Below are 10,441 nucleotides of genomic sequence, written 5' to 3' on the forward strand. Positions count from 1 at the left end.
TTTAAAAACTAATGTATATTGCTTCCGCTAAAAAAAACACACTATCCATGGCAACGCTGTTTTTCATGGCAACGGTGTGTTATCCTTAGCAGCGGTGTGTTATCAAGAAATAACAGACCGCACATTAGAATTCAACCAAGCCATGTAATAATAATAAACAATATATAAAGATAACAAAACGGAAGAAAGATATTGTGCGCTAATAATAAACTATAAGGATAACGTCACGGAAAAACGATATCCTGAGCTAATAATAAACGATATACAGCGATAACGACATGGAAGAACGACATTCTGCGCTAATAATAAACAATATATAATGATAACGTCACAGAAAAACGATATCCTGAGCTAATAATAAACTATATATAACGATAACGACATGGAAGAACGATGTCGTGCGCTAATAATAAACGATATAACGATAACGACATGGAAGCAGAATATTGTGGGCTAATAATAAACAATAAATAACGATAATGACACAGAAGCACAATATTGTGCGCTAATTATAAACGATTGTCACAGAGCTGCCCTCTGTTCCCTGTGTTCCCCTTGTTAGCCCTTTCTTTTAAATATTTTAAAAGACTCTTTATTTACCTTGATGTACCAGCGAAGGGAGAGATGGATTACACACACACCCACACAAACATACACCTACAACTAGACTGTTGTGTCTCAGACTGGCCACCTGAGCACTAACCTAGTGGACATTTAAGCTTTTCACAAACTGCTGACTATCACCTGGATCAGCATACATAGTGGCGGCCATCTTGATTTGAGTAAAAGACCGGAATAGACTTTTGTCATGCTTTTTGTAGCTGTGCTGTGTTGCATCATGGGAGTGGGAGATACCAAGTATGGTGGGTAAAGGGTGGAATTGTTTTGATGAAGTTATTGCTGTATAATTATTGTTGATTGAGATACCGGTAATTATAATTGTCTTTCTATAATTATTGTTGAACTGAAGTTTGTGCTGTGTTATTTAAATGTGTGTGTTGAAGGAAATGGGGTTACTTGATCTTTCAATACTGTTACTTGATCTTTAACACATGTTTATGGTCTTTAATACTTTCCCATGTTATGATTGTTGAGAAATGGTTGTACCCATTATGTATAAATTCTCACATAAGGAAGTGGTCAGGGAGTCTATGACTGGTGGTAGAGAGTGCAGTATCTGCTGAATACTATGAGTGCTGAGAATTGTTATACCTGATCCAAAGTTATTGTTTTTGTATATTGAAGTTTTTTTTTTCTTAAGTTTTTTTTCTTTTTAAATTGTTCATGTTTTTGGCACCTGTGAGCAGAGCACCTTGCACTTTCCTGGCTTGGGAGAACCGAAAATAAACTTAAAACTGGCATTTAACGTCCTCCATGTGTTGATTCAACCCGGTATCACGCTAAAGCGTGTAATACACACGCTGGACCACTAGCGGATGCGTGTCAGGGTCACGCTTTGCCTTCTCTAGGCGTGAACATGACACGCATGAATGTAGGTTGAGTACCAGTAGGGGGCGATCATTTCCTCAATGCCAACAACTCTCCACGGACCAAAGAGAAAGCGATATAGTGCATTCTCTCCAAAATTCCCGCGTCGTTCAGGTCGGTCAAAGGCATATTTTTATTATGGTGCTGTAATTTAAGAAATCCTAACGTTGCTGTAGCCTAACGTTATATTTGTGTGTGTGTCGAGTGTGGAGCTTTTAATCAATGGTGCTGTTAACGTTACTGTGGTCAATAACGTTAATGGAAATTGATATTAATTGGCTAATTAATTAATCACAGAAAAATATCGATTCTGATGTTGTATCTATTCTAAAAGGATCGATCCTCACATAAAAACATGTCGATCTTAAGGTGTTTTTTTAAACCAGTAATGTTAATTTTATTTATTTAGAACGAATTTATTTTATTCAGAAATTATGCATTAAACTGATTAAACGTAACAGTAAATGCCTTTACATTGTTACAAAAAAATGTATAGGCCTATATTTCATTTAAATGCTGTTCTAATAATTATGATGCTGAAAATTCAGCTTTGATCACAGGAATAAATTACATTTTAACATATTCAAATTGCAATAATATTAAAAAAAAAAAAATTATAATTCGTTTTTACAAAGATTTACTGTATTTTTGATCAAATAAATGCAGCTTTGGTAAGCATTTTAGACTTCTTTCAACATTAACCATCTTAACGACCCCAAAACTTTTGAACAATAGCGCACATGTTACATTTACTATAATTATTCTAGTTTGTGCAATTACATTTATTTTTTATTGATCGTTAAAGTTTTCAAGTTTTACCTATTGGGGTACAACAGTGGCAGCCCTTTAAAAAATGAACACTGGTTTTACTACGGTAACCATACACACGACTAATTACAGGTGCATCGAGAGCACAAATTACAAAATCTTTTAGTGGTCATGAAAATGTATTCAGATTTAGCATATTAATGATGCATTCACCTCATATATCACGACACACTGCTTCTGTTCATTCGTGCAGTTTACATGCTGAATATACACTGTACAATAAAATAATCACAGTTCCTTATTATCTTTGTTTATTTTGTTACAGTTACAGTACTTATATGTATAATATGACAAATCCAGGAAGCCTTGCTGCAAGAGAATGAACTGTTTTTGTTTTCCTTTGTCCAACAGCTCCTGTTTTTACCCACCATCCTTCCCTGTTACCTCCACCTGCATACCTTTATAAGAAAACCAACGGCTCTTTTAAGAGCCACTCCTATACTCCTCTTACTACCTCTCTCTCTCAAACACTCTCACACACACACACACACACACACACACACACACACACACACACTCTCTCTCTCTCTCTCTCTCTCTCTCTCTCTCTCTCTCTATATCCATTTATTTTTTCTAAAGCTTCACTATCTTCAAGTAAGTATTACTCTATATTCTTTATTTATCTTTCACTTTACTCTCTCTCTCACTGTCCAAAACATTTTTTTAAAATTGAGTTTTTATATAGCCTAAAGCCACCCTATACTCCGTCCTCAATTCTTTTTGTCTGACCGTGTTTTTATCTTCCTTTCCAGTATAGTATCTTTGAAATGGCTGCTCAGCAAGACAGAGGGAGAGTAGATGATGCTATTTTCATTGCAGACATGCTTATTGCTCAAAACAAAGTGAGTATTTTTTTAGACAGTGCTCTTCCAGTATTGGTAATAATACTAAAGAGTGGCAATTAGAGTGCAACATTTGAATGAACTGCTCAAGAGTTGGCTGTATTTCAGTGTTATCATACAATGCTCTCTTTCTGTCATGCAAGGCAAAGGAAGCGAAGGGCAAAGCAGCATCTGCTAAAGGCAGTACATTTAATGTCCGATGGGTGGAGAGAGATGCTGAAGGACGTCCACTGCTAAAAAGAAGAAGAAGTGGAGAGACACGAAAACGTGCTTCAGCTACAGGTAGTCCATGTCTTCCAAGATTATCTGTGATTACCCACCACCCAATGCTTTTTAACTAAGTATAACTGTGCCCATTGTATACAGAATTCAGCTTGCTATTTGTTAGGTAACATATATGGTTTTGTGTCACTTTTAAAACATAGACCACTAAACTGTGGGGGCTTCCAGTGCACAGCTTTTTCCTTTATTTATTTTTTCTATGGTAAAACTTAATAGGATTTCTGTTTTCCGGTTTTGAATAATTTTCCTTTAAATACTGTTTGTTAAAATGTGCCATCAGAAACACCACATGTTGGATGTGTTACTTATGTTGACTTCACTGTAATGCTAAGCAATTACAAAGAAATTAAGTGGAAGTGAAGCAATCGGTGTCAGCTTCATGTTCAGCTGACAGTTCAAGATTATGTCCAGATTATGAGGGGGGGGGGGGAAACGTTTTGAGATTAATGGAATTGTCAGACTGTATTATGTGCTTGTAAGATATGAAAATTGTTTACTCTTTCCTTTCTATCTTTTCAGTTGTTTCCGTGGTTGGCAGTGAGGATGCTACTCATTTTGAGTCACCTGAGGAGGTTCCCACAGTTACCCAACCAAACTGCTCTCAACACTTATTCGGTAAAATGACACCTGACCTTACTGTAATTAAGCAAGTTAGCAGTAAGCATGAAAGGAATGATTATTTTCTTATTTCTGTCTTTTAGACAGTGAGATGCAGAAACTGCAGGATATTCTGACATCAGCAGATGTTCAAGGTACCAACAAGCATCCTTCAACATCCACATCATGGTGCTTGCGCCAATCTGTAGCCCAAGATGAGTGGCGGAAAGCAAGGTCTTATCACATCAACTGCTTGCTGTCCTGCAATGTGGCTCCAGAAAAGAACTGCAGCCACTGCACATCTCCTGCTGTCATTCGCTGCAGAGACTGCATGCCACAAGAGTGGCTGTGTATGGATTGTGACATACACATACACAAAACACTCACTCTCCATAACAGGGAGTCCTGTATTGAGGGAGTTTACAAGCCCATTGAGCCAACAGTGTGCTGTGTAAAAAAAGAAGGCAAATACACACTGGTCAATCAAGGTAGTGTTTTGAACCTTTTTGGTAAATTGATTAAAGTTTTTTTTTTATCTTTAGTCTTTTATTATCTTAATTGTACATATTTTTAATGCTTTCTCACTAATTATTTATCTTCTCCTTTCAGTATGTTTATTGCCTACAGTGAGACCTGTCCAATTATGCACTTGTGACCCTTCAAACGTCACAGAATCAGCTGGCAGAGCAATAATTTTGGTTTGCATAAATGGTATGAACTATGGTTTTATATTTTAATTTTATCTTGTCCCTTTGTGTGTTAGAATGTTCTACTTTTTGATTTTAGGTCGGTATGATTTGCACTTGCCAAACTTGCTGTGCAGATTATGTCTGGCTCATTGGACACCTGACATGAGCGACCTAATAAGAAGTGGGTATTGGCCAGCATCTGTGAATGCTGACACGCTGTTTTCCGTAGATGTCTTCAGCTCATTTGAAGAAATGAAAACTGTTGCACCAGGTTTATCAAGACAAGGTTTTTTGCGGATGTTGGAGAGGAGGACCTGTCTCTTTGGAAGGGTAAGATCAGTGTGGATAAAAGTTGCCTTAAGTAGAGATGGGAGAACATTAGTGTAGCTATTTAATTTTACTCTTTACTAATCGCATGTACAGACTGGGAAAATACATGGAGACGTATTCCAAAGAAGCTTCATGGAATACACATTCTGCCAGTACCAGTGTGAAGAAATGGCCAGTGTAGAGCACTTCACCTGCCCGGCATGTACACCCAACATGCTTGCTCTTTGTGCAGATGGCAACAGAAAAGTGTACCGATTTCGGCAGTCAAAGGGGTTAGTTGTTTTAAACTTGTAATTGTTTTACTTAATGTAAAGTTAACAGAACATATAACGTCTGACACTGAACATACATTTTTTTCTTATTCTATTAAGGTCAGAGGAACCCTATTTTGATGGCACCTTCATTGCCAAGGACACTGATGTACACCATTTTGTTGATGAGATCAGGAGTAAAATGAAAAGTGTTAGTGTTGCAAAATTTGAAATGTATGATTGTTGCTTTATTAAATAGATATTGTATCCCTAGTTGGTGTAAGCTTATATAATACACACTAGTATCTTAGTTTGTTACAAGCACTTTGAGCATGGTGCACTCTTTCAAGCAATCTTGTGTTGAGGTTTGAAATTAGATATGATATGTGTGGTGGCATCCAAAGTGGCTAGTTTAGTAGCTCATTCATTATGTAATAGCAGATCTCTGTAAGAGATGGTGACTATGCATGCAGTTTGTCACCCTGCCTTTCAACTAGTTTGTGTTGCTTGAGTAGAGAAAGTGTTGATGCATTTTCTGAAGCTCCTCTTTAGTAGTAGTTTGAAAGTAAACCTTTATTGTCACCGATCATTACAAAGATGCCAGTTGGTGTGATGTAACCTGACTCATCCTGATGGATGTAGTAACTAGTTCTAGCAACTTTCAGTTTTAACCAGAATTATTTTGTCATGCAGACTGCCGGCAAAGGGATCTGTGGAGCCAGTCAGTGGTCTGCTGCACGTGAAACGTCCAGAAGAGCAAGCAAACTGGATGAAGAGGGCCTTGAGGTGGTTGTTTGCAGACACGGAGTGCTACTCAAGGCTCTTAACATGTACAGGGGGGAAATATTTGCTTATCCGCTGTACCTGCAGAAGGAGCTCCAAGCAGCCACAAACGGACAGTTCTATTGCACGGATATTGCTTGCAAGTATTGGCCTTACCTGGAAAAGTTGGCAGTCTCCATGTTGGAACTCAGACCTTTACTGCAGATGAGACCATTCCTCTCTGTCATGCATGCCAAGGCTCATTCAACCAAGTGTGAGGTACTGCATATTCTTTATCATACCATTTGAAATTGTATTTTTATGACTTATATAATACACTGACTGTATATGATTATAATATAAGTGCCACCCTAATTTGTTAGATAATCTGGAGTGGCAAAAATCAGGAAGGTGCTGGCACAACTGCAGGGGAGGAGGTCGAAATGGTAAACAGCTACCTGTCTCGGTGTGCCCTGACAACCAAGTACATGACAAAATCTGGTAATTGTTGCTTATTTATATTATTTTAGGAAAACTGTCTTTTATTCTTTCTTCTTTTTATTGTTTTTATTCTTTCTGTCTAATACTTTGTACTCTAAGGTTGCAAATATTATATATGATTTATTGCAAATATAAAGCTGGAAATATTCTAATATGATAGTAACACATTAATAGAACTGCATTACATCTCTCTTAAATTAAAACTCAATGGTCAATGTGTGGATGAAGTAAAATGTCGTGAGCATTAATGGGACTTTCCTCCATCACATCATTTTGTTGTTTAAAGCCAGGAATGACATGCTAACTGTCCATGCCATTGGATGGAACCGACGGAAGCAGGAAGGCCTTCATCTTGCACTATCCAGCAGATACATCAAGGTATTATGTTGTGTCTGAGTTATGTATACAACGCTTTTCATGATTTTTCTCACTTTTTAAGATCGCAAAGGCAGAAATCTTGTTGTTGTTTTTTTACACCAGACTTTCAAAAAGGCTGAGGCTGAGTCTCAGAGACTGGAGAATTTGAGCAGTGAGCTGGGGTGTCCTGAGAATATCGTGCATCAGTGGGTAGACGATGTCAGAAAATGGGCTACTGACGGTACAGTATTTTATAGACATTCTTCTATGTAGTTTACTAATATTGCAGTGTGATAATTAATTGTGTAACTGAGAATCTTTGCCATGCATAAGGATTAAGTAAGGACGTGTCGTCCTGTTTTTTTTGTTATAAACTTGTGGTCTTGTAAGCTCCTTTGAGACTGTAAACAGTGATTTGGGGCTCTAAACAAACTTAACTTGAACTTCAAACTGTTTAAATGTACAGCCTAAAATACATTATAAACATTTACTTGTATTATTGTTGTTGCTTTAAGATTCTGTAGGTACCAGATGTGAGGATGACCAACATGAACGTCAGAAATCTATAGAACAAATGTTTCTTGGTGTTCATCAAAAAAAAGCCAGCCTTTATAATCAGACTGGTATGTTGATAACTCATCTAATATTTATGTCATTTTTATTACTTGCAGATGTCTTATCTGTATTGTTTTGGTCTTAACGTGTTTTAAGTTCCTTAATTTTAAAATGTCTTCCTTAAAATTTTACAGATATTAGGCCTATTAAGCCTTTTAAGTCATTCTATTTTTTTTTACATTTTAATTGATTAATTCTTTAGTCAGTTATAAATATTAGTATTTCATTGAACTTTCTGATATCTGCATACACATGCTTGTGCATCATGTTTTCTGTGTTTTGCCATTTTTATAGACAGCAACAAAATCCGACACTTGCGTCGAAGAAAATTGTGGGAAGAGAAGAGAAAACTCTTGCAAACAATCAAGCTCTACAATGAGCAGGTGGCAGATGAGGAGCGCATCGTTGAGGAGAAGGTGGAGAGCGGGCTCTCTGTGGGGGGAGGAGACAGTCTAATATGGCCATGGGAAGTGCACAGCAGTGGTATGTAGCAATTTCTAACTAAGGCTATTTTGCACCCTGCACCAGGTTATGGGATGTACATACACTAATGTTTTGCCTGCTGTTTAGAATGTACAGGTCAAATTTGTATTGAAGGGATGTTATTTGTGTGACTTCAGAATCCAGCAACATTCTCACCAAGAAGAAGATTTTTGATGTGTACATGTCAAAAGTGCGGCTTCAAGAGGAAAAGATCATTGTGATGAGGGAGATGAGACAGCACTGCACCTATCTCAGAAAACTGGCTGGAAACATTAGGAGAAGGATATCAGAAATGTCTTCTGACAGAAACTGTGGTAAGAAGCTAACTTTTATTAGATTCTTGCTATAATGCTTTTGGGGATCCTATAAAACCCCTCTCACTTTGAGATCCTCTAGTGTTACATTATGGCTTCCTTGTGGCTGGATCTAAATGGTCTGTACTTCTTTAGTAAAGTCAGTTAATGAATAGCTCAACAACACTAACTCAATGGAAGTATTATCATGCCTCGTTTTTAATTTTTCCTTCTAGGCAGTTTAAGTGAAGAGGGTCATCGCGGGCTACTGTGTCTTCTTCAGAAAAGGCTTGCAGATGTGGAGGAGAAGTTCCAAGTCGTATGCTCAAGTTACAGCCTGGCTTTAGGACCAAATGCTGCTTCTCTGCTGGAGGATGTGCCCGAGGAGATACCGGAGGACCATGAAGAAGTTGATTTTGAGAGTTCAGATGACAGTGATTTTGAAGCAGTGTAAATTAGTGCTTAACTGGTGGGATGCCTTTAGACTGCGTATCAATTATGACTGGACTGCAGGTGTGTTGCAAGGAAAACATAAAACGTTTTGAAGTGCAATGGATGTCTGATACAGTGCTTTTATTTTGGACTATAATTGTTTCCTGCAGTGTGTAGGTAGCATTAGCTTCATAGATGGATAGGAAACCACTGTTAATTTTTTTTTATGTGATTCTCCAAAACTCAGTTTACAAACAGCAGGTCGGTTTTTAAGTTTCACCTCCGATGTTTTCACGGTCTATTTCTGCGGTCAACTGTGGTGCTAGAGCTTGCAAATGACAGCAGCCTCTTGCAGTGGTGACTTCCCCAAGCTTTACCCATCTCATCTTGTCAACATAATGACCTTTACTGTACACAAATGTTACACTTACATTGATGTAATAGTTTGATTGTTTTATACTCTATACACCTGTATAATGTTATTCACAGTGATTGTGGATACTTTTGGAATAAACCATTTACTGTAAATTACTGATTTTTCATTTTTCTCTTAAATTTGTATGCCAGTTGTATACAGGGTACATAACTAAAAGTAATCACACAAAATAACATTTTCACATGTTAATTGTCAAGTAGGTATAGAGTTGTGTGTTGTATTAATTAATTAGTTAATTATATCCATAAATAAGACAAGTTTTTCATTATCCTGCTGCATAACTTTGCTCTGTCTGGATACAATAATTAACACTAGACAACTAGTGTTAATTAGTTGGTGTTGTAAATATCAGCTTACAATCATAAGCAATTTGCTTTCATTTATGTCTAGCATTTTATATACCGGTACATATATTTATGTATGTCCTTGTGGTCTTTGTATCAGATATAACTTTGTTCTTTACATTGAAAAGTGCTATGCAAATAAATTTATTTGTATCATTATTTTCTGTATAAAAATATATTTAACCTAAAGAAAACGAATAGAATAGGTTAATTGGAGACTCATAAAATTGCCCTAGGTGTGAATGGGAGTTTGATGGTTGTGTGATGGACTGGCGATCAGTCCAGAGTGACCCTGCCGCTCTCCAAAATGTCAACGAAAACATCCCTAGCATCTAGTGCCTCGATTTCAACATGAAAACACAATTTTTAATAAAGGATAACATATTTTATAACATATAATGTTTTAATATGTTAAATTATTTGTTAATGTCAGTTATTCATATTTCTTTCCCTAACACGTTTTTTTTTTAAACGCACCCTTCTTCCGTTTCTTTTTTAATAAAGGATGACATATTTTAAAATTATTTGTTGGCAATGTCAGTATTCACATTTCTTTACCTAACACGTTTTTTTTTTTAAACGCACCCTTCTTCCGTTTTTGTGGTCAGGCTCACGGTTACCTTAGCAACTAGCATGAATCTCCCAAACAAGCAATTTTGGCTGATATTGATAACCATAAGACGATGTTTTTGGTCTGAATTTATACAACACGTATATGCTTTTGCAGTAGCATGTCTGTTAGGAAGTTACTTTATACTATAGTTATTTTTGAAACCCTACTTACTTACAACCCTATTTTGCCAACCGGAAGAACTACATATTTAACGCGCTGTCTATCACGTTGTAATCTGCTGCAACAGGGAATTGTAGTTTTCTTTTTGTAAATGACTAAAACATGTAAATGGATGTCT

At 36.8% G+C, this 10,441-nt stretch overlaps 1 protein-coding gene across 2 annotated transcripts; it reads left to right on the forward strand.

The window, feature by feature from the left end:
* Positions 1–1,434: 1,434 nt before the first annotated feature.
* LOC306992188 (uncharacterized protein) lies at positions 1,435–9,281 on the forward strand. Of its 2 annotated transcripts, XM_079600804.1 has the most exons (18): positions 1,435–1,602; positions 2,668–2,910; positions 3,069–3,158; positions 3,302–3,440; positions 3,960–4,055; positions 4,142–4,525; positions 4,647–4,748; positions 4,824–5,056; positions 5,150–5,328; positions 5,428–5,518; positions 6,001–6,348; positions 6,453–6,570; positions 6,857–6,948; positions 7,051–7,168; positions 7,443–7,550; positions 7,837–8,025; positions 8,163–8,339; positions 8,555–9,281. In XM_079600804.1, exons 3-18 carry the CDS (start codon positions 3,084–3,086, stop codon positions 8,770–8,772), a joined length of 2,667 nt encoding a protein of 888 aa, XP_079456930.1. In that variant the 5' UTR covers positions 1,435–1,602; positions 2,668–2,910; positions 3,069–3,083; the 3' UTR covers positions 8,773–9,281. The 2 variants fall into 2 exon arrangements, with proteins under 2 accessions (XP_079456930.1, XP_079456929.1); XM_079600803.1 differs by lacking the exons at positions 1,435–1,602; positions 2,668–2,910 and having other exon boundaries at positions 2,956–3,158.
* The last annotated feature ends 1,160 nt before the right edge of the window (positions 9,282–10,441 follow it).

This window comes from Phoxinus phoxinus (genome assembly GCF_949152265.1).
Source record: "Phoxinus phoxinus genome assembly, chromosome: 23".
Taxonomy (NCBI): domain Eukaryota; kingdom Metazoa; phylum Chordata; class Actinopteri; order Cypriniformes; family Leuciscidae; genus Phoxinus; species Phoxinus phoxinus.

Coding starts and splice junctions, on each gene's coding strand:
- LOC306992188 (XM_079600804.1), top strand. CDS start 3,084: ATGGCTGCTCAGCAAGACAGAGGGAGAGTAGATGATGCTATTTTCATT. Junction 3,441..3,959: donor AAAACGTGCTTCAGCTACAG/GTAGTCCATGTC, acceptor CTATCTTTTCAG/TTGTTTCCGTGGTTGGCAGT. Junction 6,349..6,452: donor CTCATTCAACCAAGTGTGAG/GTACTGCATATT, acceptor CTAATTTGTTAG/ATAATCTGGAGTGGCAAAAA.